Source organism: Centroberyx gerrardi, chromosome 5 (genome assembly GCF_048128805.1).
Source record: "Centroberyx gerrardi isolate f3 chromosome 5, fCenGer3.hap1.cur.20231027, whole genome shotgun sequence".
Taxonomy (NCBI): domain Eukaryota; kingdom Metazoa; phylum Chordata; class Actinopteri; order Beryciformes; family Berycidae; genus Centroberyx; species Centroberyx gerrardi.
The window spans coordinates 17,740,298-17,768,265 of record NC_136001.1 but is presented as its reverse complement, the minus strand read 5'-3'; the positions used below and the strand labels follow the sequence as shown (position 1 = coordinate 17,768,265).

The following is a 27,968-nucleotide window of genomic DNA, read 5'->3' as shown; positions in this document are numbered from 1 at the left end:
CATTTAAGCGCATGCAGTGCTTAATGCCATGAGGAAAGAGACTTAATTCCCTGTGTGACTTGCAAGAACACGATGCTCAATCATAAATACAACCTGTCTATCTGTAGGCTTTATTTCTCCCCAGTAAGCGCCAAGATAAAGTGTGGAAGCGCTACCGAATAACACAGCAGGCTTGGAAAGGAGGCGGACCTAAAGCGACCCCCACTATTGAGCTTCAGCGGCTTTACAAATGCCGACCATTTCTGAAACCGCACTTTTTTGTGCGGCTTGGAGAGCGAGGATCTGAATGTGCGTAAATACCCAAGAATTTAGATACTACTAAAGGAGAAAGTGGAAGAGAAAACACTAAAGGAGAAGTGCAAGGACGTTTTTTTTTTTTTTTTTTTTATAATATCAAGTTATTCCCACTGATCAGTGGAATTAACCTGAAAGCTGCGTGCCACAAGAGCCTTTGGTAAGACTGAACAAATCTGTTACATTCTTTTTGTTCTAAAGGGGAAACGGACCGACCGTAACTGCAAATTATATGTTTTGGTTTTGTCATGATTTTTGTATTGAATAGGTTTCATTGTAAGGCTGAGGCTTGTGAATAGTGTCTTAGAAACTGGATGCGTGCGTTTTCAACCGCACAATTATATTGTAGGAAAAAAGTATAGGAAAACCGATGTTTAACGTGAATGATTGTCCTTATATTTTAAAATGCCAAACTATTTCGACATATGTCGTTGTTTCCTTTTGGGGATACTAATCAATGCAGGAAGAATAGCATGCTTGGCCTCCCCGCAGTGAGCGCCAAGCCCAGATGTCACCACCATGTGCCTTCCCAGGAGTCGCTTGTCACATATTGGCATTGTTGTTCACCTCTTGTTCGATTCATGTTGAATTATAGTCAATCTCACACTGATATGCCTTTAACATACACTTTATATCGGCCTGTCCAGAGGCAAAGTAAACAGTTTAGACCAACAGTTGGATGAATACATAGCCTACCTATATTTATATAATCATTAATCCATATGTAGCCCATAGCCTACAGGAAGCAGATTGCTCGTTTGGTGATCATGCGCAAATATTAAAACTGACAAATTTCTATGTTCCCTATGGGCTTTGTATGTTTTATTTTACAAGCAGCAAGGCAACGTTGCTTGCGTTTAATCACTCAGAAAAGTCAGAAGTCTCAAAAGTCACAGTCTACACAGCCTGTGTGAAATCGCCTGTTTTTTTCTGAAGCCTATTATTTTATTGAATTGCCTGTGGGACAATATTTGCCTGCTTAGTTTATCTAGCCCACACTTGAATGTGTTGGCGTCGGTCTATGCGCCACATGGCTTTGTGAACGAAAAGTCAATCGTTTCCCTTTCCTCCTACAATCAAAACGATAATTATATCCATCCGAAACCAACAATTTACTAACGGCTTCTACTTATAAGCTGCTACCAGTCAGCAATAAGATACTGTAATGCTAAAGGAAAAAGAAGACGTGCGTAATTTCCACACTAGTGGCTTAAACACCATTTAAAGCCCGTGCGTTTTTGTTGTAAATATCCCCATGTGGTGAAGGAGTGTCCTGCATGGGAATGGGATAGTTAGCCTACTTTTCCACATCATAACATCATCACACTTCACTAATTGAACCTATCAAATATTATATTGCATTATGTAATTGTGTGGCTGACAATTTGTGCTAAAAAAAAGTTGAAGAGGGTTGTTTATTGTAGCCTTATGGGTTTGTAGGCAGAAAGGAATATTTTAATTCTTATCCACCGAGAGATTTGCATGTCTACAATGTTACGACCCTGTTGTTCTGTTATAAACCTGTTGCTCTTGTCAAAATAGCGTTTTGGCATCTGTGCTTAACTCTTAATGTACATGAGTGTCGTTTGTCTCTCTCTCTCTCTCTCTCTCTGTGTGTGTGTGTGTGTGTGTGTGTGTGTGTGTGTGTGTACTTGGTGCAATATCACTGAACACATTTAGTTTTCTTTTGAGCAGTTTTCATGATATACAGTAGGCTATATTATATTGAATGTGTGCCGGTGATCTTATGTATTTTAAATGCTGGTCTGCCTCAAGCCTCATTAGTCATATTAATTGCCATATGGTATTGTTACATCAATACTATTGATTCGTTTAATGCTGTTCAGGGATATGAGCAATAGTATTACTTATATGCTTGCAGTAGCAAAACAGCATGTGTATTTCAATAGTTAATCAATCAGTGGATTATTGATATTTATGTCCATGGACATTATGTGGTTCATAGGGAACCATCCCTTTAATATTTTGTAGTTACTGCATAATTTGGTCACAACTGACACTGTCAAAAACACATAGTGTCTTATGCACCCACATTGGAACTAAATTAGCCTAAAGAGAGGCAGAAATGTTAAAATTGCATTTGAAATATCTGGAAAGTGTTTACAAAGCTTGAATTTTGTCCAACTCACAATTCAGAAAGCTAAGGAGAGGTCAAGCTGGTTGTGGGCTCCCTGGAGAGAAACAGTGCATGCCTTGTGAATAGGTAGCCATGGTCCTGTTAATATGCTAAAGGTTAGAAAAGTCGGCGTGGAAATGGAAGGTTGCCAGTTTGAATCCTGTACTGGCTGGGAAGATTTAGGTGTGTAAATGTTGAGACAACTGTTGAGGTGCTTAACCCGCCCAGTTGCCCAACTGAAGCATGGTGGAGCTGAAAAGAGCCTGAATGGTCAGCAAAACCTTTTTCCAGGATAAATTAAGTTTTAAAAAAAGATTTTGTTGAAATCCCAAGTGTATTATTTATTGAACAGTGGTGAAAATGTTTAACAGTTTCAGGGATATAGACAGTATGTGGCCTATACTGCTGTGTCCAGAGAACTTAGAAGGTTTCTGAGTATTTGAGGTGGTGTGGGCGAGGGGGCTATGTTTTTGACTTTGGCCCCTATCTAAACACCAACACCCTACATGGGGAAGCATGCTGGGTTCATCACAGTGGAGAATGAGCAGATAAGCAAGGCTGCGGTCAGTGACCCCAACTTGTGCAGTGATCAAAGTAGCTGAGTGGCTGACCAGGACTTGGACAGGTGGATTGGTGTGGAGGCTTGTGTTTTATCCATTTGGGAAGCAGCCAGCTGTGCTGTTCTGTCACTGCAGAGACCTGTGAATATCTATGCTTGAGTCAGCCCAATGTTAAGTGTCGAGCTCTCCAGAGGTTATTATTATCTTTGTCATTGGGCTCCTCATAAGCCATGAGGTTGAACGTGACCTTACCATGTGCCTCAGTCTATTTATGTTTAAGTTATAGGAAAGTCACCTTCCTTTGTTGATGTTATGTCTCCAAATCGCTGGTTTGGCTTGTTGTTGATGAAACAAGTACATTAAATTGCAGTGTTAATGACTTGAATTAAGAATGTACTGTAGTCTAATAGACATGGAACTTTTGGAAACCTGCTATTGTTTTCAAAAATGTAATTTGAACATAGCCAAAGTGAAACTAAACTCTGATATGGGGTTAGTTTGCAATTTCCGACAATACAGTGGATGGAAGTAAGCTGGTCCCAAGTCACCCTTGACTGCTAGCAACCTTTTCCCCTCTCCATGTGATCTGTTTCTTCTGTAAACACCATGCTATACAATGTTGACAACAAAAGTATTTGCACTAATGGAATACACATGCAGACATAAACTTATCACTCTTGAGGCTATTATCAGTATTATATGAACTATAATGAAAACAGTGACGGTATTAAATAAAGTAACAAAACTATAATGGAAATAATTTGGAAAATGGAAATAATTTGGAAAATGGAAATAATTTGGAATCATCTGAAATCTATTTAATATTTTGTTTTGTTTTGCTTTTAAGCTGAACCAGCAGTATAAGACAGGCCTGTGCTAAGAGTTGTGTTACAAGTGTCAGAGCTGCCTGAAATATTGGAGTGTAATTGCCAAGTACCTCCTGTAGTTAGCACTTGGTTACCAAGGTATTACTTACAGAAATGCTCTGAGCCTGTCAACATGTAAATAATGAAAGTCAATTAAATCCGTGTATCAGTTGCAAGGATTTAAATCTAAATGATGTATAAAGTAGGTGTTATAGCTTGCAAATACTGTTTCAAAGACTGCTACCGATCAATATACAATAATAATTCCCCAGGTTTTGGCTGTGCTTTCGCTCCTGAGTAAGGAAGAAACAATCTAATAATACCAATGGTGTTCTCCAAGTGATATTCCATTTTACGGGTGATACTGATAAGCAAACATCTCTATTTGGTGCAAATCACCCCGCTTTTTATGCGCAGAATCACCAACACAGAACTATAAATGCTCGCACCGCCGTAGACACCTACGCTGTTGGTCCGGCGGCACTTAGACACAGAAGTATAACTTGGCCATAATTCAAAACCTTGGCTTCTTTGTCCTTCCCATTGATATGGTGGAAAATCGAGCCATAAACGTTTCTCCTTGTCATGTCTTTCTGCTGAGGCAATGAGTTTAAATACAGCTTTGTTTGCCTTCAATTCAGCTTTCTTTAGGATGAAGTTTCCAACAACAAGTAATTGGAAACTTGCCCTTATATTAAATATAATAAACTAGAAGGCACTTGGAGAGCACAAACCTCCACTAATGCTGTCCAACTTGCTGTTACATCCAAAGACATTCCTATCACTTAGATTTTAAGTGAAATTGATTGACCCTGCGGACATATTCTTAGGATTTGGAATCAAGTCTCTATCTCCGTTTGTGTTTTTAGTTACTGCTAAAAAAAAACAAAAAAACGATAATCACGTCATGGTGGAAATCCCTGATCCAGAATATACCAAAAGCAGCAGTGCAGGTGATATTGTGCAAGAAAGCAAGAAACCTAACAAAGGCAGTGCAGGATTCTGGGCTGCCTAGCACAAACTTTTCAGCTTGCTGTTGATGAAGGACTGCTCTCTCAAAGTAGTGTAGTGCGTGGCAATATATTGTATGACATAATGTTTCCCTATTTAAGCTGTCTTTTGTTCATGCCGCTGTCAGAATATATAACTTTTAGGTTCCAACCTACCAGTTAAGAAACACAGACTTAAAGCATGATGCATGTAATGCATGGATTTTTTTCTTCCAATATTTCAGGTTTTCATTTTTCCTCTCAAAATCCTACTCTTGCCTTCTCTTTCCTTGCTAATCATGTCATTGAGAGGGTACATGAGGAAGATTTACTTAGGTAAATCCTCTTTGCTCCCTAGTTTGCATTGTATATTTGCAATTTCTATGCATGTAGGCCTTGACAAGTCATGGGATATGAACAACTTCATGGGATATGAACAACTTCTCTGATGCACGGCTATAGTATCACTTAGTCATGTGCCAAGTGGAATTTTTCTCACTCTATCATTAATGTCATGCTTTATTTGAATGGGCTGTCCTATGAGTTAGGTTACTGTCAATAACATGCAGTGGCTACAGCTTTAAATACATAAATGCATTTTCTTTGAATTGCATTTCTGTAATACCAACATAATACCAACAATACTTGCACCTGTGCAATACGCCCCTGAGAGTGCGTCCTTTGCAACGTAAAGTAATGCAACAACTTACTTTTAACATAGCCAACACTTATAACAGGAGGCTTAATAAGTAACATTCGCCAACATTTCTTATGAAGCATATAGGTGTAACTGAATACAAGGAATTGCTTAAACTAATGGCTCTGGTGAAAAGGCTATCCTTTGTCCAACTCAAGAGCTGGCTTTTGAATTAGGTCAGTCAGTAGTGTTTCCGTTCTGTCATGCTCTGTCACAAGACTTGGATTTCAAACTGGGAGATGATGGAGTAAGCTAATGTCCTTGCTAGCATGAGCAACACCTGTAGCATTTGTTGTGTATGATATTACACAGCTTTTCTGGAAAACTTGCATGAGAGGATATCCTTACAAGGAAGGTAGTGTGAGTGTAGTATTAATTGATTTTTTTTAAAGACTGAATCAGTAAGAAGATACATTATAGTTCTTTCAGTTCATCAATTAGCAATCCCAGCATGACTTTCAGTGTGGCTCTGTTAAATATAGAGGCTGTATAGAGATGCCATTCTACCGTTTTTCATATATATTTTCCAGTACACATTTTTATGTTGGATGTTGATTATTATCTCTTGAAGCGGGATGAGTATTTTGACCCAAAATGGTGCCAAAGACTGTGAGTGCAATTTTATGGTATCTAATGGTAAATTATACAGATATTAGCAGACCTTGGTCACTCAGTGAAAGAAGGCATTTACCCTCCATTGTTCAGAGCTTTTTTCGCCTCATTGCTCCAGGTTTCTTATTCAGTTCTATAATCACATTATAGGGTTGTGATTGTACTCAGCTTATGATCTCTCAGCATGTCTTCTGTGTAGAAATTATTTGATCAATGTTCGAATGCCTGAAGCTGTTACCATCTAATTATTATGGCATTTGGAAACCAAAATTGATCTTGGCTTAATACTACGCGAAAAGCAAGGGGTAGTGTTGTCAAGGAGGATTGTGCCATGATAGCATTACAAGTTAGAAAGGGATTTTAAACCATTCTATATGTTTTGTTATGTTTTATAATTTCCGGAAATGTTGTTGTAATTATCTGATTTGTGTACTGCATTGTGAACTAAAGTGTACTAAATGATCTATCTGTCAGAATGAATCATTTTATAGTACATTGTACATTAGGATCATTTTAAATACAATACTTCAGTACTTCAAATGAAGTAACCACCCAGATCACTTACATTCCTCATTCATGGACTCATAAACTGCATACCTTGTGCATTTTATTGTATTACATATTATAGTCTATTTGAATATTATGCCATGTAGGCATGGCCGCCTGGCTAAGCTATTATAATGGTGGCTTCACTTGGTGGTTATGGTGTTTTGACCTTATGTGACTTGTATTTGTGAAGAACAGCTGTTCTTCAGATTATAAATCCTGTATCCATATGTGTTCAGCACTGTCTTATTCAAGACGGTTTGGATACAAATCCTAAAACAGAGGTTATAGAAGTAGTTGATTCTTGAGCTACGTATCCCTCATTTTTGACTGCACATCCACTAAGAATATACTATAATACTACTATAAAAAAAAAATCAATGGTTAAAAATGTGCAAATTTGTTCATTTTAACTGACATTGAAAAAGGGATTTGGTTCATGAGAATTTGCCACAGTGCAAGTAATCCATGTAGCTGTCGTTGCCAAAGTGGAGAGTGCCTGGTTCAGGTGGTTGCCACTATTGTAGGACATGAGCATGTGTTCCTCTGTCCCCAGCAGGCACGTGGCTGAGGATGAGCTGGTGCTGCCAGGCGCTCTTGGCTGAACCTCGTGTTCCTGACACACCACCACATGGGCATCTCCTCATCTACATGTGCTCACCCACTGCCCCGTGCCTGTCCTGTCTTATGTCTGACTGACAGACGAAGTGTTGGGAAATAATTCTGGAAAATGCTGTTACTTTTTTTTGAGTTGTAAAATATTTTACAATTCTGTTACATTAACATTGTAACAGAAGGAAAAACTCAGAAAACTCAGACAGTAAATTATCTCCACTCACACATTTTTAGCCCCCTCCCCGCCCCCCACCTGGTCAAACATTTAAAATGTCATGTAAGTCCAGTGACTCAGAATGGGACATATCACTCCCATATGCCTGCATGCCAAATTTGTTACATAACAGAACCATGGACTCCAGTAAGTAGAGTGTAAGGTGACCCTCAGCGTCCTCAGTAGAAGAGGATATGCACATAAGGTAAAACAAAATGTATGAACATTAAACATTGTGTTCTTAATAGGCATGCCAGCCTTAGGAAAGCTTGGATCAGTATTCTTAGCCCATAGTCATTTATTTTTTAGAAATATCACCGACTCAAAAAGCAGAAATGCTATCAAAAAATCAAATAATATCAAATAAATGATGTATAAAGTAGGTGTTATGGCTTTAACACTTTAAGCCACATTTTGTCAAATAACCCCTGGCACAGTTACATTCTCCACAAACCCATTTGTGGAGAATGTCAGTGTTTGCTGTCAGTGGAACAGCTCCAGAAAGTGCTGTCTGATGGCATGACAGACTAGAGACTTGGCTCTCTTGTTTCTTCTACCTTTGGGCGAGTCTTGTTTTTTTTGGGTTCAACTTTTTTAAATTTTATTTTAAAGAATAAGTTGGTACACATCTGTACAGCAACAGAAGCAGATACAATCACAATATGTGCACACTTTCCCCCAAACCCCCTTACATCTCATCCCCTCATCCCTCTTCCACCACCCCTCCCTCATAGCAACCGACTCTGCCCCCCACCCCCACCTACCCAACACAGATCTCTATAGATCAATCCTCAAAAAATTAATATCTAGGTCCAAAGTTCAAAGCTGTAATCTTCATTGTCATACATATACAGCATATTGGATGCATTGGTTAAATCAGAGGCAAAGAAAGATACAGAAAAAACAAAACAGAAATACCCAACTGGACAGGAAGACATTGTTGAGTGAGTCTTGTTGATGGACACAAGGCTAAATTGATAGTGGCCCATAGGCTGCCATTTGCCCATCACTAGATACCACATTCACAGGAGAAACAGAACCTCAAATTTGACTGTTTTAAGACCTGATTTTGCATAAAGCTCCCTGACAGGTCTGTCCTAAAAAACAGGATTGCCTCTAAAATATCTGTGAAACTGTTTCAGTTGTGTCAGTAGTTTATATCAACACTGCTGATGAACTATGTTTTCAGTAATGAGTAAAAATAGAAAGCTACCCCAGATCACTATTCATACCACAACATGCATGTGTTTGCATGTCCGTCATAGTTGGCATGGTGAGATTCTGGTGAGACTCAAGTGATAGTTGGCCTGGCTTTACCTATGGCTGTTGTATCAATGTTACCTTGATGGATGTTACCTTTTTACTTCCATAGAGAACTGTGAGTGAATAACATGGCCAGGTTTTACTGTCACTTTTACTGTCTCTTCTTCTTTTGGAGCTATTCACAAAACCCCACAGAATACTATTTATTCTGATACGGAATAGTCTGGTAGGGCCACATGTTTCAGTGGGCATTTGTCAGAGTCCATAAGGAATGGCTCATTAATATGATTCCTACAACAAGAGTCTCTTACCTTTTCCATGGTTGCAGTTATTTTCAGGCAGAATCTCATATGCTGGGATTTTGGCCTTCCCTATGCTTTTTCCACTTGGAAAGCCTATTCTAACCTCATACAATGTTTATTTGAAACATAAGAAAATATTTACACTGGATCTGACTCAGAGCAGTTAAAAAGTGAATCAAATAGACCATACATTTGGAAAGGAAATGGGCATGGGCCCCACACTAATATACTTTTTAAGGTAAAAAAACAAACATTGTCCTTACTTAATATTGGTTTTGAGTGTTCTTGTTCTTACTCTTCAAACTGTGTGTCTCTCTCAACGTCTCTATATGCTTTGTCCAGCTCTGTTAAGTCTTTTTTCCTCGATTTCTTTGATCATATCAAAAGTATAGACTGTGACCTATAGTATAGGTGCTAAATATACATATGAATATTACAAGCCAGGCGTTTGCTTGCTCAATTGGTCTTTGATGACCCTTGACAAAATGCTGGAGCTATCTCTCACCGCCTAATAAAATAAAAGTCTGGCCCTTAAGTTACAGAAGGTGTAAAATATGCAGTATATACTGTACATTCGTGCAATCATTCTTGTATTACTTAAGCATTTTTTTTTTACTGCTTTACAAATGTCACTCATTAAATTTAGCTTTGAAATATGTTATTGCTATGCCAAGGACAGTTTAGTTTGTGTTAACAAACATTCACCACCATAGACAGACAAGAGTGCTCAAGGTGATTTTTTTAGGGACAAGGATATATTTTCAGGTTACAGCACAGTGCTCATTTGGACAAGCCTCCAAAATAAGCCTCCCATTTATTGTCAATGGAGTGGCTGTACTTATCGATGACATGAATAAGCCTTGATTCTCTGTTGTCTAGTTTTAGGAGTGAGTGTTCATGTGCAAAAATATGGATTGGATGGTCCTAGGCCAGTGGATTAACATATAAATCCTTAAACTCAGTGGTATTCCACTTGAAATTGTAAAGTCATTTGTTTACACTTGAAAGACACTTGAAGGATTTTCTTGATATGATTGTACCAGCGAGTCTGTTCAGCACGTATCTTCAATAGTTCAGCACTGCAGATGAAAAGATGGAACAGTATGAGGAACTCAATACCAATTCATATTCCACGTTCATTAATGATTTTTTGTGGGTTTGTTTGATGCCTCTCAGGTTTCTTTTGTAGCTACGGTAGCAGGGTATCCATTACCTTCTTTAGCAACAAAGTGTCAAAGTGGCAACAATAATCTTCTGGCAGAGAGGACACTTTGGACACAATTGAGCTGCTGTATACTGGTCCTCACCCCGGAAGCAGCTCACAATACACACCATTGTCACTCAGTAAAACCCTGAGTTCAGCACTGGGAAATGGTGAAGAGAATCCATCATTGTCACTGAGGTTATGAGAGGCTATGGCCAGATTGTAATAGTATAACAAAAATAAACATATTTTTGTTTTTTGTTTTTTGAACAGGGAAAGTACTATTGAGATGTATAATTATAATATTACAGTAATAACAGACTGCTTTCCCAGTAATTTGAGGGTTCCTTGTTATGAGTGATTAGCTTTTTGTTTTATCACACTGCGCTTGTGTTTGATATATAGACATGTCATTATGTGGGATCCGAACAGAGACAGGCTCTGAGAATCTGCAGGCTTGTGACATTAACCACGGAAAACACCAAGAACAAACAAAAGTCATGATGCGGTGCTCAAAAACCTCAAATAGACCTTGACCTTTGACCTTGTGCGCTGGACTTGTTTGCCTTACTCAGTACTGAAGTTCCGGAAAGCACAAACATTTTCACTTCATCCTGCGTTTTATCTCAGATTATGATCATTCACTGCCATGTGCTATTCAAGTTTGTGTATATATTGCACATGTTTCAGTGAAGGAAGTGAGGGAGTGAAAGAGGTCAGGTCTTGGGTGTTGGAAGTCACTGTGTTAAATACTACAACTTTCATTCAACTTTCAGTCATTGCTGCACAGACAAATAGTCACTTCATAAATTGATTTCTCTCAGAAATTCATTACATTCAGTACATTCACACAAGTACTGTATTTCCACGTGGGCTTTCAGACTGTAGCACTACTCTGCAGTGATGTAAGCATATTGAGCTCATGGTATGTGTATCAACAATAAACAAGCAAACCCATGTATCTGTAAGTCTATGTGGCAGTGACATGTCCTTCCCCACTCTGCCCTGTAGATACTGCGTGACTTGAAAGGATCACATCCATTGAATCCATAATCTGTGACAGCTTGGATCATGGCATCAGAGATGAACATCTTATCCAATGGGAAAGGCCATGACCGAGGAGATGACATGTGTGTGCCGATGAAGACCTTTCCAGAGGAGGATCAGTGAGTATTCTTCTCCCTTTATTCCACATAGAGATGAATGGCTGCCCTGTTGTTGCTTTAGATATGGGGAATGACAATTTAGCACAGCATGGGTGAAACCATTTTTATACTGAGTCCTTGTGTCATTTTGTATTATACTTGTGTGGAAACCACAGCCTGGTCAAAGTCACATCTGCTTGGTATTTACAGCACACCCATCAACATTAGTCACCTGATGGATATTTACACACAAATATCAGCGCATAAAGCAGAAACAGTCCTTGAGGACTGTGAGGAAAATTTTGGATTTCTTGATTTATTCCTGCCGCAAAGATCGTGTTGCATCTCCCTTGTGCTAAGAGTTTTCCATTACTAATGACCAGGATAACAGATGTGGTGAGTGATGTACTGTATGACCTATTCTAACTGCATGTTTACCTTGTTTTTGTGCTCGCCTCACCTGATGGATCCTTTCTTGCCATACAGAAATGGCACTCAAACAGTGAGGTATGTTTATACAGATCTGTATGAAGGATTGTTCAACTGCATATTGTTTTTTATGCATGTAATCATCCAAAAGTTTACGCATGTAATTTAAACTCTCGCCTAAACCATTTGTCCCCAATTTTCAGAGATAGTTAAAGAGACCATCAACTTAACAGACATTTTTATGTGTCTCCTAGATTCGATGAACCAGATGGAATATTGGAGAGTGAGGAATTTTTGCCCAACGGAGATGGAAAGAAACCTATGCGCTTCACAGATGTAAGTGTAATGGCCCTTAGTAGACATACAACAGCTAAAACATCAGCAACAGAAATAGAATGATGTTTTTGACTGACGTGAATTTGAGATTAATGCATGTTTTATTTATGTATTTTCTCAGTTTGAAGGAAAGACCTCTTTTGGTATGTCTGTGTTCAACCTGGGTAATGCTATTATGGGCAGTGGAATCCTGGGATTGGCCTATGCCATGGCCAATACTGGCATACTCCTCTTCTTGTAAGTCAAACATGCATGCTTATCAATATGTGGGCAATCCAACCATTTACAAAGTCTTTGCTAGAGCCTTGTTACTCATCGAACACATCCTCGTAATAGTTTGTACTTTAGCACAGCTGAAGTGTGTATGGTTCACACATGTAAAGAAACCTACTTAGTTTATACACAATACAACACGGCTGAGACTCTGTTGATGGTTGCAGTGCTGCCCTGATGTCAGTTTCCTAACATCTGAATATGTTTCTTTGGAGCTGTAGCTATAAACAATAGCTGTGCTACTTCAGTATATGTAAAGGGTGGGATATATTAATTGGTTGAATGCAATGGGTGAAAGTGTCGAAACAGAAACAACCTTTGTTGAAAGCACTATGATATTCCAAGAATTCTTGGTTTCCCAGGGCTGCAGCTCTGGAGCGAGGGGCTTAGGTGGTGTGATTAAGGGCCAGGGCGGGGTTAGGTGCTCATAGGACTGGTTTAGTGTCTGTAATGACATGACACATTGTGTCCCATGATGATATACCCACCCCTATCCCGACCCTCTTTCTCAGGCTCCTGTCCCTGCCCTCCTTGCCACATACAGGCCTCAGAAAGGCCAAAGCCCAGAATAACCCCGCCTCCAGCCCCCCTATGTGGCATTTGGTTTGCTCACTCTCCTCCCTCTGCTCCATACAAGCAGACTGCTCCTGTCTCTCCATGACCCTGGTAGTCTCTGTGATCCAGTCTGGGTTTGTGTAGCTGCAAAGAGCAGGTGGCGGGACTGGGACAGAGGACACCCTCAGTTTCAGCCCCAGCCCTGGGAACAGGAACAAGTTAGTTTCATACTAGGGATTCCAAGGAGTAGCTTGTCTAAAAAGAGAGGCTACAGGCCATCTCCCATGAAATACCTGTCATCTGGGTCAGCGGTATAAAAACTATATCTATATCTATATATATATATATATATATATATGTTGACTTAAGGTTTGAAGTAGCTAAATCACAATTACAAATGCAGCTATATATATAATTTATATTAAGTTGAATGCCAATTAGTAGCAGATGTCGGCTTGCCAATTACCACTTTTATATGAATTTTCAAAGCAGCAAGTGTGTTGGTCACAAAAACTGCTAATTATTATTGAGGCAAGGTTAACAGTGACAACATATACCAAACACGGATAAACTACATTTGGCAAAGAGGAGCAGTGACTGCAAGACATAGTCACTGTGGTGTCAAAAATAATTTAATCAACACCTCTGTGACAATCTCAACAAAAACTGCACATTATGAACTTCACAAAACACGGCTGTCATTCAGAAAGTGCTTGTATCCAAGGCCAATGCACAAAGATGCATAACCTGGTGTAAGGAGCACAAAACGTTGACCCCTAGACGACAGAAACAAGTAATAGGGTCTGTCGTCTTTCACCTTTATTCCCAGATGCACCCTATCGTGCAAATACTTTTCCATCATGATGTTCCCATATTCCAAGATGATAATACCCCCATAAACGCTTCTAAACAAATTCAAAAGTGGTTTTGTGAACACCAGACCTCCCCAATTACCAAATCTAAACATCATGGAACCTTTATAGGAAGCTCTGGAGCTCTGGAGTAGATTTCCACCCTTTTCATCACTCTAAGAACTGGAAGTTTTCCTTCTTGAAGAACAGCCCAATATCCCCCTGCAACCCCATTGTATTTGTGATGATAAAACTGGATGATCACAGAATCACAGGGATCGAGGTGTACTGCTAATTGCTTTTGCCATTTTCTGAATAGGTTTAACTTTGAATTCCAACAGCTACCTGTGTCTAATTGTGGTAGTTGACAGAATGTGAAAAGATAAAGGCTGTGCAATTGTTAAATATTTCACCTTACAGATACAGATGGTGTATATGTTTTAATCAAAAATTGTTTGTGCATTTTTCCAAATTTGTACACATGCAACTTGGTCTTAATTCTATACTTTTAACTTATAGGGGCCACATTGGTGTCACCAACAACATTTTGGGGAATTTGGGCTGACATATACAATACATGATGGCTACAAGTGTTCACCAGTACAGTCATTCAAACATTCAGTTTTTTCTTATCTATGTCTTTCAAAAAAAACAGTCCTTGGTGCCTCAGTCACATCTCTTTGGACTATCAATTTTGTCTCATTGCGGCACTGGTGGAGATTATAGCCTGTAGTGTCAAGAAAACCCTGAACCCAGCAGCAGTTCTCATGGTTCTCATGGTTTCAGAGGAGATACAAATAGATCTTCTTGGTCCAAGTCAGCATATTTCCAGTGAGACACAAGAATAGAATATTAATGAGAAGCCCGGTGCCTTGCTGAATATATCACCAGGGAGTCAAGATCCACAGGATGATAGTTCTCTATTTAGACTAGGGATCACAAACACTTGTTTATGAGTTGAGGTAGGTTGGAAGGGTTACATAGCCATAGTAATGCTGCTACGACTGCTCAGTGGAATTTCAGGGCTCAGCCTCTGTCCACATCTGGGACAGGGGCCAGATGTGAAGATCCTCACCTCAGTTGTGGTTACAAGGCCTTAGCCTGCCCAGAGGAGCTGGGCGGAGAGGTCTGGGAAAGGTGAAGGAGTTGGGATCACAATCTGACCCGTTAGGAATGCTGAGCAGAGAGTCCTGTGCTGCCTTGCCCAGTGCTCAGTGCCTCTGTAGGAGGACCACTGCTCCACTTGGGGGGGAAAGGGGTTGTGGGAAATAATCTTTTCACCCATGAGTAGGATTACTGACCTTCATAAATGAAAGAAATTTATATCCTGTTATAAAAGGGACTTATTATCTCAAGATTGCCTCTCCTTTTTCATGCTGAGAAAGCTTTGAAGTCCCCCCCCCTATAGCTGGACATTGAGTTAGTGTAAACCCAGCCATTGATGCCTCTGTACAGTAGTGAAACGTTTCAGGCTTTATGAAGAAGTAATCCCCTCATTAATGCATGTTACTTGAAACATAAATTCTCAAGGATTAGTCATGTCACCAAGGAGATTCCTCGCTATACCTTAATTAATACAGCTTCTAAGACCGCTCACTTTTACCGCCCCAATCTCTGAGAAATATCCATATGCACAGTACATAAAGCAGGATTTTATGCAAATGGGTTATGTAAAAGGAAATAGAAAAAAGAGGAGAAAAAAGTAGAGTGGGTGATATAAGAGGTAATACTTTGCACACACAGAAATAGTGGTGCCACAGGTATGGTGTGCAATAAAGTATAGAATCAAGACTTTTTCTGTATTCTGTCACAGGTTTCTTCTGACTGCAGTGGCAGCTCTCTCATCCTACTCCATTCACCTGCTGCTCAAATCCTCTGGCATTGTGGGTAAGCCGGTACATGTCTCATTTCAACAGTGACAGATCATGTATTTTGTAAATAGAAAAAAATATATGTTGTTTACATACAGATTAGTACTAAAGGGCTTTGATTTCCAGTCAGTTTGAAAAGTTACTTAATTCTATAATCTTGTGTATTGCAGTCTGTCATAGCTAGAATATTTACATACTGTACAATATTATAGATAGATTTATAGATTTGGCTATAAAATCTGCATGTATAAAAACGTGAAAAAATGAAAAATTGGAAAACGCAAACACCAAGGTACTACCTTTTGTGGAGATGAAAAAAACCTTTATCATAATGTCTAACAGCCACATCTCGGCATATGTAAGGAATTTGATGATGTTAGTGTTTTGTAATCTTCTTCCAGGAATTCGAGCATATGAACAGCTGGGATACAGGGCCTTTGGCACTCCGGGCAAAATGGCCGCCGGTATTGCAATCACCCTGCAGAATATTGGAGGTGAGGAGCCATTGTGGCAGGTGGAGAAGTTCAGACTCCATGTGTTTTCAATCATTCAATATGTTGACTCTCTGCAAACTCCCTGTAGCAGAAAACAGAAATTATCCGCCTTTACCTGGCCCACACACACACTTAAATCCATATTCACTTAAATTCAGGACTATATTACTTTGGCTTTGTGTTAATGATTTCAGCATGTTGATCTTGGCTCTACATCTCTTTCTGTTTGAGAATGTAATATGGAGGTGTATTAAGAGCTAAGACCATTAGACCAGTTGGCAAACAGTTGCGTTCTCAGTGGTATTGGCATTAGCAACAGTTCCTCCCACTCACTGGTCAGAGCATGTGTGGGTGGCTCTCTGTTACCAAGGCCTCACTAATCATTCAGTTAGCTCAGCTGCACGACAGGTGAAATGTATCTGGGTAATGCTCAGAGACTGTGAGCACAAATCCTGTGGATGGAAGGCCAAAACGGAGAAATAAAGATGCGTTTTCAAATTTACCCGGCTTAGTGTGGACAAGGTATAAGTTTTCCTCACTTTTTCAGCCTGTTTCACATGACAGTCTTGACCTAAGTGAGTCTAATGTTTACAAATGAATTGAGGCTGACGCAATCTCAGACCAGTGTTATGATTCGCCCACTGTTGCCATTAAGTCACTTACATAATGATGAGTATTTTCATGACAGGGCTTTGTAGGTACACTGATGTCTTTTTGTTGAATACATCAGCCTTGGTATTTGCACTCAAACATATTTGGCCTCACATTAACACATGTATTTTCTGTGTCTATCTATTATAGCCATGTCCAGCTACCTGTATATTGTCAAATCTGAGTTACCACTGGTCATCCAAGCTTTCTTGAAGGCAGATCCCAACTCTGAGTGAGTATTGTCATTTGTGTCCACTGCAGTATTAATAATAACAGCCCTGGGGCGCTGGTGAAAGCCATATGACTCCTGCCTGCTGTAGTTGGCCAAGGGCTCAGCTGACAGTGGGTGCAGAGTGTGTGGGCAGTGATTATTCAGTTTGCACCACTCATTGATCCAGTGTGGGGTGTGACTAGGTTGTCAGTTTGTTATTGGCTGAGCAACAGGGGGCCAAGGTTGGATATGTTTCAGGCACACACACACACACACACACACACACACACTGCACAGCTTAAACACACACTGCTGTCAGGTTGTGGTGGCAACCACTGTACACGTCAGAGTCATGCTGTGACACTCTGCATATGGCCTTGGAGGGCTGAAGTGGATTCCTGCCTCCCCTGTTCAAATCTAAAAACAAACCCTGTGCTGAAAAGGGAGAGCTGCGAGTGCATCATTACCCTTCCCTAGTATAGCCTATCAGGCCAGCAACATTTAGCAAACACTTCTCCAGTCTCTTATGCCTGTCAAAGATCTCAGCAAACCATCAAAGCTCCCCGCCTCTGGTTTACATGGAGGAGCGAAACAAGAATGTTGTTCCAGACAGTCAACTCAGGGAACTGAGTTATTCAACACAATAGTGTCAGAAATTCAAAATCAAGTTGTGTTAAAGCAACTTCTATACTAGATTTCCATTGCAGCATTTAGTCTGACCTGTCTTTTATATGGTGTTTATGTGTACCAGTTCTTTGTGCTTTTCAGTTTTGTGCAGTTGCTTCAACATGCAGGTCTAAGAGTTCTCTAAAGGGCACGTTGTTACCTTTTACTGTTGATGAGGTGGGGTGGGATAGGCTCATACTCTGATCTGTGTGTATGTGTGTGTGTGTGTGTGTGTATGTGTGTGTGTGTGTGTGAAGGCCAGAAGCTGAACTACTAATGTGCTGAATCGAAGTTGAAGTATTAAGTATTATGACAGGAATCTTTCTCTCTCCGTTTCCTCATTCTCTCTCTCTCTCTCTCTCTCTCTCTCTCTCTCTCTCTCTCACACACACACACACACACACACACACACACACACACACACACACACACACACAAGAATGACAGCAGCAGCTGGTGTGACATGGGTGCCAAATTCAGAGGTCAGGCATAAGGACAGGTCAGTTCAGGACCAGCCCTCAACAACTCAGCCACCCACTGTGCACTTCCACTGGACATGGCTCTTGCTTTTCAAACCCATGGTGTCAGGAGCACAGAGTGGAATGAGATGGGGGTGGTGGTGGAGTTACTGTATTCATGACCTATGGCTCTTTAAATAGATAGTAATGTAGTGTGGCTGACGGACAGATTAGTACCTTTCACTCAAGACTTTAGGAGAAAGGAAACATAGATTCTAGCAATGCATAGGCATTACGTAGACACATCTACATAATCTTATTATCATTATCTCTTTATCTTAATAGCATAGATGGAGTATGTATGAGGATTACCAGAGACCTAGTGTAGTAAGAGAGAGAGAAGGTCAGATATTTGGAAGTGGCAGGGATTCCCCACAGGCACATCTCTAATGAAAGCTGATCATCTGGAATGACCCACTGACTAAAGGTCTGTAAAGGACACGACCTGTGGTTCATGTGACTTCCTCTGCTTTCAAGGGACTCGTCCTCCTCCACCACACACAGTACAGTGCACTATGCTGCAGCCTGTAGGGCTGTAGTAGTAGACAAATTATCTCTGTGGCTGTGTCTCATTGAGACGGTTAAGAATAACAGGCTTAGCAGCTTAACCAAGGGGCTGCAGGTCACTAAGAGCCTCCTATACACAGGATTTGGGAGACAATGCGCTATAAAGTCCCTCTCTTGTCGTAAGCCAGTCAGACAGTAATTGTGTTATGGTTTCACACTTGTCTATAAGCCTCCTGTTGTCAATTCTGCCTCCAGTTCTACAGCGACTGACGTTCCTTCTTTTCCTTGCCCCCAGATTATTTGCTCTCTCAAGAGAGCTACTGCAGGACAGTCCATCTCTTTCCTCTCCATTAAGTAACCTGGTGTTGATCCACCTCAAGGCCTGAAACGAGTCTAGACAGACACCAACATGATCTGGCCCGTTCAGCCACATATGTTTACTATAAACAGTTTTGTTGCGACTCATTAAAAGCAAGTGAAATGTTAGACTAGGTCGCCACAACACCATGACCATAGAGCTGCACTGTGGCAGACACTCTCTGCAATCTCAGCACCTACACAACATGCACAATTTGCACATGTGTTAAGAACGCACATATACATGCCTTGGGGCTATTTAGGTTACATGAGGGAGAATGTTTTATGACGGTCAGGCACAGGATGTTTGTTTAATGAGAGGACATGTGTGGTTCCCTCATATAGCAGATGCTGATATGGCAGCATGGCCTGTCATTGGCTTGAAGGGGAAGCTGGGCTAAGAATGGAGCGTTCGTTCCAGCCCAGATCTGGTTCTCACGTCACGTGCTCGGTAGCCTCAGTCCAAAACCTCCGAGGTAATGCCCTCAAGAGGGAAAGTATTCTTGGGTGGGTGTAGGGTGATATGAAAGTCTATTTGGGTTGGTATGGGGTGAGGAGGGGTAGGGGGGTAGCCAGCCATTTGATGTTGTTTGGGTTGGTGAGGGAGCAAGAGCGAGGGAGAGAGAAGGCAAGGGTGTGCCGCAACAGGGTGACATAATATTCACTGACATGCCATGTTGTTTAGGCTGCCCTATGCCTTTCTTTCTGCAACTGTGAACTGTCACACAAATCATCAGACTTATGTAACAGTGCCTCACTCAAGTCTGTTCCAGTCCAGTCTGCAGCAACACAGACGTTTTTCCACAACGGTGTTCCTCACTGGTTTCTATCGGCCCTGTAGAATAGACCACCTGGACCCCTTGTAATCCAGTTTCTCTCACATCTTCATTTTGTCTCTGCCTCTCTGTTCTCTCTCCTCTCTCTGTCTCTCTGTCTCTCTCTCTGTGTCTAATGAATCTCTATGCTGATGTTTTGAATATTGAGCTCAAAATAAACTGTATTTTTCTCCAAACAGTCTGTGGTATTTGAATGGAAACTACCTGGTCATCATGGTCTCTGCCAGTGTCATCTTGCCCCTGGCTCTAATGAAGCAGCTTGGTGAGTAATACTGATATAGACTGACCTCTTGTCCGATACCTCTGCCTGTTTTGTCTGCCCAAATTGATTGTGAACCACTTTTATCTGCCCAAAATGACTGTTACCCTGTATTTATGTTCTCCATCATGAATCATGGTGTGAATGAGCTGCTTATAACCTGCCTATCTGACTATACCTCTGGCTTCAAGCAGCAAGCAGGGAATTGACTATTGATTATTAGCCAATCAGGTCCCTTGCACTCCTCCGGATTTTATGTCTTTGCATTGTTGCTGACAAAGACAACAGTGGAATGCACTTAACCTTTTTCACTCAAGCACTTGTATTCAACTACAAGTTTTAGATGCTCATGCTTTAGTTAATTATCTCTATTTTATGGAACTACTTTTACACTTTTCTATTTCAAAGCATTCTCCATTTTACTCAATTTATCTCACACATGCAGTTACTAGATTCTTTTCAAAAAGTTTTGTAACTTTAAAACTGGACAATTTCATTAAAATGATGTATTATTTTGACTTTGAGGAAGAAGTAATGGTTTAATACTTCAGTACATTTACAGACATTTTGATGGAGTACTTTTCTTCCTTTCATGTAAAGGGTTTCTGCACTTCTCCCACCACTGCTGTGGAAACAGCAAGTGCCCAATTAGCCATCCTTGGCCCAGAGATGATCACACCCTCTCACCCACTGACAGCCAAACGTACTCATTACTACACTAACATGAGCATGCTGCATCTGCTCAGTCATTAAGTGCTGAGGGGACATTTAAATGTGGCCTCTTGGGGGCCTTTATTTACATATCAGACGCCTCATTTGTAGAGCAGGAGGAACCTTTTAACTGTAAACAAACTTTATGTGTGTAGTCACTCCACTTGTCTTAAACGACACATGAAGGCCCACTGGACACGTTCAGTTTTCAACCAAGGACCTGTAACGTTAAGGACTGTCATTTTTTTCTCTTTTTACAGGTTACCTTGGCTACACCAGCGGCTTCTCTCTCAGCTGCATGGTGTTCTTTCTCACCGCAGTAAGTTGGTTCACTTCACATAGTGTCACATCATCACAGCGGCTTGCACTCTTTACAATAAGCTTTATTTGTGCTGGTATGTCAACTTGGCACATCTCTTAATCAGTTTCCCACCCTCATCTCTATTTTCAGTGGTATGTGATATTTGGGCTCCATTTGATAGGTGGAAATAAGAGCTGCTGAGAGACTTCAAAGGGAGAGAGTGAGCTTAGAGGCTGACTCACCCTAATCTGCTGTGAAATGGCTTTTCTGAGCTTGGCACTGATCTCTAAGAGCTGTTGTTTACTGACTCTGACTCTCCCCTCATCCTTATGTCTCTCCTTTAACTACCTCTGCCTTTCCTCCTTCCTTTTATATTTCCCTTTAGGTTATCTTTAAGAAGTTCCAGATTCCCTGCCCGTTTGAGGAGTTCACAGCCAACAGCACTGCTGCCCACCTCAGCCTGAATGCCTCCGCCCACAGCCACAACTACGACAACGGTCTGGTTCACGAGGCGGACGACTCCCACTGCTCCCCACGCATGTTCACCATGAACTCACAGGTAGGCCCGCACTGCTGCAGGTGAGGATGCAGTCTGCAAATTTGGATCCCTTTGAAAGTTAATGGCACAGGTCACAAGCGTCCAAGTTTGCAAATGTACACACAAGCCTGTCAGTGTTTAATAAAAGTTCCCATACAAGGTAGTGTGATCTGATTGGGATGCTTGGTTGCACCGCTCATCATAACAAGGTATGTGGTCATGTGTTTCCTCACAGACAGCTTACACCATCCCCATCCTGGCTTTTGCCTTTGTGTGCCACCCTGAGGTCCTGCCTATCTACACTGAGCTCCGCAAGTGAGTCAGCCCTTCATCAGTCCACACTGTGTAACCTGCTCTATTTGATAATGCAGGATGTGTAGGATGTGACATTCACCTCACCCTCCACTGTGTCATTTCAGCCCCTCTAAGAAGAAGATGCAGCAGGTGTCCAACATCTCCATCCTTGTCATGTACACCATGTACTTTCTGGCAGCTCTCTTTGGCTACCTAACGTTTTATGGTGAGAGCAATTCCCCTCTGGCATTTTTCCTGAAGTTTATATTTATTAAGGGATGAATACAAAAGTTTATACCCAAATGAGCATTCATAGGTATTTCTTGATGTAAAAAAATATGTAGTAAAGCAAAAGGAATGCTGCTTTGGCTTAGAGGGTGTCAAAATGAGTGGTGCTTTTTGGAAAAATGGGGCAACTCTGTCAAAACAAGGATAAAAAAAAAACAAAGATAACTTTTTCTTCTGAAAATATTAAAAATACTTTTTCTTCTGAAAATATTAAAAATACTTTTTCTAAATTGGTTATTGCATCTTGCAAGGTTAAAGCTGCACTAGGCAACTTCGTACTTTAGTGACCCCAAGTGGCAGCGAGGGATAGATTTTTTAAAGTTTGAAGTGCTTCATTATCCAGAAATCATATGACGTGACATCAGTAAACTAACTCCTCAGACATGAATCTCTTCTTCTTAGCTGGTAGGTATTTGTCACTTTGTGTACGCTGACACAATTTCCCACCACCAGTGACACCTGTAATAAATGTAGGCCAATAGGGAGAATCTACAGGGTCTCAATTAGGGGGGACGGAACACTCTTCTCTATTATAGGCTGAAAAAGGCTAACCCTTTTTATATAAAAATCTTGCCAAGTGCAGCTTTAAAAATGCAGCGTGTTGTGGCCTTGCAGATACAATAGCCAAATAAATAAAAGCTTTTTAATATTTTCAGAGGAGAGAGTCGCCTTGGATTTTTTTTTTATTCAAGGTTTGATGAAGAAATGTGTCTGCTCAGAGATGGGGCCTATGCTCCCTGTTGTGGTAATTGTTTGTTGTTTAATAGTACTGTCCAATGATAGTAGGTATTATTAAGGTATTACTGGGTGATGTTGAGAGAGAAACACTAAAACTGTAAAATGCTTTTTATATTCCTACAGATAATGTAGGCTGAACAGCTAAATGTGTAACAACTGGGCTAGAAAAAAGTGATAAATATCTGAAAAAGAAGTGTGGATCCATGCAGTAACTATCCTGTGGCTAAAAGTGAATGGTCTGATGTAGCAGATTTGTCTCCAAATTTATTTTGAGTACAAATATTTATACCCAAACATTTCTATTTTTTTCTGTTTTGAATAGAAACAAATGATTAAGAGATGTACTTGATGTGCTACCTAGAGATAGGGTCCAAGCTCCCTCTTGTGGTGATTATACGTTGCTTGTCCAATGATACAAGGTGTTACTGAGTGTGGTTCACATAGAAACACTGCAGCAGTAACATGTTTTCTCTTTATATTCCTACAGATAACGTAGAGCCTGAACTGCTGCACACCTATAGTCGGATCGATCCCTACGACACTTTGATCCTGTGCGTGCGAGTGGCTGTCCTTACCGCTGTCACATTGACCGTCCCTATTGTGCTGTTCCCTGTAAGTTAGCGCCTTCCTTCTATGATTTACTATAACAGATGTACACTACATTGTCATACTTTGGTATTATTTCTTAATTTAATCTGCTGTCCCCATATGTCTGTGTCTCTACAACTCTGTCCACAGGTGCGTAGAGCCATCCAGCACATGTTATTCCCTAACAAGACCTTCAACTGGTTGCGTCACATTGCCATTGCCCTCGTTCTGCTCACCCTCATCAACTTGCTGGTGATATTTGCCCCCAACATTCTGGGCATCTTCGGCATCATTGGTTAGTACAGAGCCGAACTTCTTCTAGAGCCAGAAAGCCTAAATAGCTATCAAACTAACAGCAAGTTATCAATTAAGTATTCGTTTCCAGAGATGGTTAAGAGGTTGTGATGCCTGTCCCTGAAACTACATGTTCCGCCTCTCTCATAGATTCAAGTATTGAATCACAGACCTTTTATGTGATTTGGTCGGCCAGTTGATATTAAAAAAAAAATCTCTTTTTGAGGAAGAAAAAGCATCATCATTACAAACAAAAGACAATTCTTGAAAAGAGCATTTGATGTTCCCTTCAGGTTTCCTCGAGGATTAGTTAGACTAGATGTTAGATTCTGGCATCATGTGATTATAGGTTACTTTTTCTGTCTTGGTTCCCAGACTGAGTCGACCTGTTTGACATGGCAGTGCCTGTTATGTTTCAGCCTTTTTAGTTCCTGAAATCACTCTATCTGGCCTTGTCTTAAAAGCTAAACTAAAAAACGTGATCAGTGTGTGTTTACACACTGACAAACTGATGGCCTGAGTCAATATTATCGTCACTACTATCGTCATACTCTGTCCTTAGATTGGAGGCCATGTTTTACGGGTTAGAAGTGAAAGTTCAAAGCATTTAAGTTCAAGGACCTCCAAGGACATCTTCAAAGCAACAGTCTCTGCCGCAAACACACACACACACACACACACACACACACAGGTGTGTACGTACACATGCATACACACTCAAATACATATGCATGCAAATACACACGCAAATACACACAGTCAGATGAGACAGATGTAGGGCTGTTAGCCTCTGAATATGTTCTCTATGTGTTCATGTCTGTGTTCAGTTAAAGTTTCTGTGTAGTATGTTGTGTTTTTAACCAGACCCGCTGCCCTCTGTCCTTCTCTCCTCTCCTCTCTCTCTCTCTTTCCAGGTGCCACGTCGGCTCCCTGCCTCATTTTCATCTTCCCTGCTGTCTTCTATATCCGCATAGTTCCCAAGGATGAAGAGCCCATGAACTCCACTCCTAAGATACTGGTGAGCAATAATAACCCTTCTGTAGATTTCAGCCCTTCATTATACTTAGTTGGTGATCAGCCTTTTTTTCATTTTCACATGGTATATTATGCATACTCGAGTTCTTGATAATTAAGTTTCTGTGCCACTGGTGTTTTCTGTTTTTCTCATTATCAGGCCGCTTGTTTTGCTGCTTTGGGCGTCTCCTTCATGGTAATGAGTTTGAGCTTCATAGTCATCGACTGGACAATGGGGAGCAGCCATGCCGCAGGAGGCCATTAGATCCTGCTGCTGTGTATCGGGGCTTAGGAATGGGGAATAAGAACTGTTCAAAGGAAAGGGTGCGCTAGCTGTCACCTCTGTGGGAGCAAACTGCAGGGCTGCGCAGCACAGAGCCTGGGGTTGGGTAACAGTACAAAAAGTATGTGGTCTTGATCATGCTGAATGTACTGCTTGACTGTAACTTAACACATATCTGAACAAAATACTTTTCATAATAACTTTTTATAATTAAGTCTAAACTAATGCAATGGACTTGTGTTTTATGAATAATCAGGACTAAACAGGGTCTTTTTGATTACCGTTTGAGTCGGATGGTGCGTACAAGACCGTCCACGACGTCCAAATATTATAATATATTATATGGTAGAGACCTTTATCAGCGGCTGACCACTTGCTGACCGCTTCCTCTTTATTTATATTTACCCAAATCCTTAATTTGGAAACCATGACCCATGTACACACAGAAAACTGCAGCTGGTACTGTATAGAAACTTGGCAAGATTCTATATTCGGCTAAGGACAGGAATGCATCAAGATACTACATGATAAATAGTAACTCATAAGTTATTTATACACAAATATCAATTATCTGGCATTGAGAAGCACAAGTAGAGGACAGTGCAGAGTGGGAAAAGAGGGAGGGACAGTCAGAGTGTGACTAGCTGCTACAACCGTCTCACCCTGAACCAGCAGCACTCGTAATTGTCGAACTATCATTGTGTAACACAAGATAATTGCTTAGCGGTCATGTTTGTATAAGATGCGACTGACATAAGGTGTTTTATTTGCCATAGTTGGAACGTAGTGTGGTACGAAATAGTCTAAGCTTTAGTTCCATATACATGGATTATCCAATTTTCTTCAGCATCCCTGGTGCCTTTAAGCATGTGGAACAAACATAACAGATACAGTAAAACAGAAGTGTATATTTATTTAACTACGATATCTATGTTTTTAATTTCACAAGATAAGCAAATGTGCTTATGGACAGTATTTAACTACTGCATATGATCAAGTTTATGATCATTTATTAATGGTTGGTACGCCTAGTATATTATGTATGATTTTGCTCTTTTGTTTTAGCTGACAGTATATCGATGATAGAAAGCGTTAGGGGCTGATAGTTTATATGAATCTGAAATCCTTCATAGAATATAAAGACCTTGATTTTAGGATTTGGTACTTCCCTTTGTAAAACTATTAGTACATCTTTGCCAACCTGTGATCTTGAATATAAATCAAGTACAGTTCCCGTTTGCCCTCACAGTTCATCCATGAGTGCAGCTTATTGATTTGATTGTAAAATATATAATGCTTTGGTTTATGAACCTGCCATAAGGTCTTTGCTGTATTGTTTTGTAGTATTTTGATCTCTTTTCACACATGTTGAATGTTTAGACCTGAGCTTAATGTTTTAGAGATGACAGTTTCCCTGTTGTTTTAGTCCAGTCTGTCTAATAGTTGGTGCAAGGCTGGAGATTTTCCTTCCAGCACTGTCATAGTTTAGTTCTAAAGATTGAAACACTTATAACTACATGATTGTTGTTGTAATACTGTACAATTGCCACCTGATAGTGCAGTGTATTGAAGTTTTGTGCTGTAGTTATTTACTATCAGACAACCTTCCCCCAAAATAATGCCACATGAAATCATTTTTCAGACATTACTGTTGTGCTTTTCAGGCAGTGATGACATTATAATCCAAAAATTAATTTAGGAATGTGGACTAATGCCACCACTACCTGCATGTCCTCAAATTTATTTTGTTTTGAGACTCACAATAGAACGATAGAACAACTGTCAGACTGCCGAGAGCATTTCATTGTGTAGAAATATAGACCACAAAGTTACAGCCTTAAATAACAGCACAATGTTATAGACCGTGGTGTTAGTTCAGATAGGGACTCAGAGGAATGTTATAACAAATACAGGTTACTTGTCTCAGATGGCGGTTATTTGCATCACTACTCTCAAACTTCAGAAAAGTCCTGTGTAAACCATTACTTCTTTGTTTATTTATACATTACAGTAATTATCTGTCTATTTGATGTTCATTTAATGATTTAGATTCATAATCAAGTTATTTTACTGATCAGTTACGAACAACAATGAGAAAAATATTTAGCGCATGTATCAACCTCTGTCCCTTGCTTTTCCACATATCTTGGCAGTGGTTGTGGTGTAAAGGAAGGTTTTGTCTTGTCCTGTTTAGAGAAAAGTGTTATCCTTCACTTTCTGGGATCATGCCAAAATAACAACTTACTACCTACTGCTTTGAAATGCCTTTAACTTTAACAGGTACCACAGTTTTAATACCAGAAGCAATGATATCAAGTATGCATTTTTCATGTACCTAAACCAATCTATGTGATATATTTTATTATAGCTCTTGTTCTACATTTAAGAATTATATCTATGGAAATGACAGGACTATGAGTAAATAACAAGGTATATGAATTTTGGTGGGTAAGAGGTGGCTTTATATAAATAATGTATATAAATGTAAACCATTTATATTTGTGATGCATATTTAGCTTGTAAAGTGTAAATAGCAGGGACAGTTTTAGTTTGGCAATAAAACAATTGTAGATGTTTTTACACCTGTGTCTCCACTGCCCCTGTGTCTTCATTTTCCTCTTTTCTCAAACTCATACATATTTAAGCAGCACATATTGTTTT

The 27,968-nt window shown here is 40.2% G+C and overlaps 1 protein-coding gene across 3 annotated transcripts; it reads left to right on the top strand.

The window, feature by feature from the left end:
• Positions 1–246: 246 nt before the first annotated feature.
• On the top strand, positions 247–27,889 carry slc38a3b (solute carrier family 38 member 3b). 3 transcript variants are annotated; one of them, XM_071895192.2, is made up of 17 exons: positions 247–454; positions 11,311–11,465; positions 12,107–12,209; positions 12,331–12,446; positions 15,702–15,775; positions 16,161–16,253; positions 17,055–17,136; positions 20,179–20,261; positions 21,230–21,288; positions 21,656–21,829; positions 22,044–22,123; positions 22,228–22,328; positions 23,616–23,740; positions 23,867–24,011; positions 24,925–25,028; positions 25,185–26,588; positions 26,652–27,889. In XM_071895192.2, exons 2-16 carry the CDS (start codon positions 11,371–11,373, stop codon positions 25,287–25,289), a joined length of 1,539 nt encoding a protein of 512 aa, XP_071751293.1. In that variant the 5' UTR covers positions 247–454; positions 11,311–11,370; the 3' UTR covers positions 25,290–26,588; positions 26,652–27,889. The 3 variants fall into 3 exon arrangements, with proteins under 3 accessions (XP_071751293.1, XP_071751294.1, XP_071751296.1); XM_071895193.2 differs by lacking the exon at positions 247–454 and adding an exon at positions 10,365–10,497; XM_071895195.2 differs by lacking the exons at positions 247–454; positions 11,311–11,465; positions 12,107–12,209 and having other exon boundaries at positions 12,433–12,446; positions 15,702–15,771.
• Positions 27,890–27,968: the final 79 nt, after the last annotated feature.

What these genes read in the sequence shown, in the direction of transcription:
- slc38a3b (XM_071895192.2), top strand. Translation starts at nt 11,371, where the DNA reads ATGGCATCAGAGATGAACATCTTATCCAATGGGAAAGGCCATGACCGA. An exon ending in ACTGGCATACTCCTCTTCTT is followed by an intron (nt 12,447 to 15,701) that starts GTAAGTCAAACA and finishes ATTCTGTCACAG; the next exon opens with GTTTCTTCTGACTGCAGTGG. An exon ending in GGGCATCTTCGGCATCATTG is followed by an intron (nt 24,012 to 24,924) that starts GTTAGTACAGAG and finishes CTCTCTTTCCAG; the next exon opens with GTGCCACGTCGGCTCCCTGC.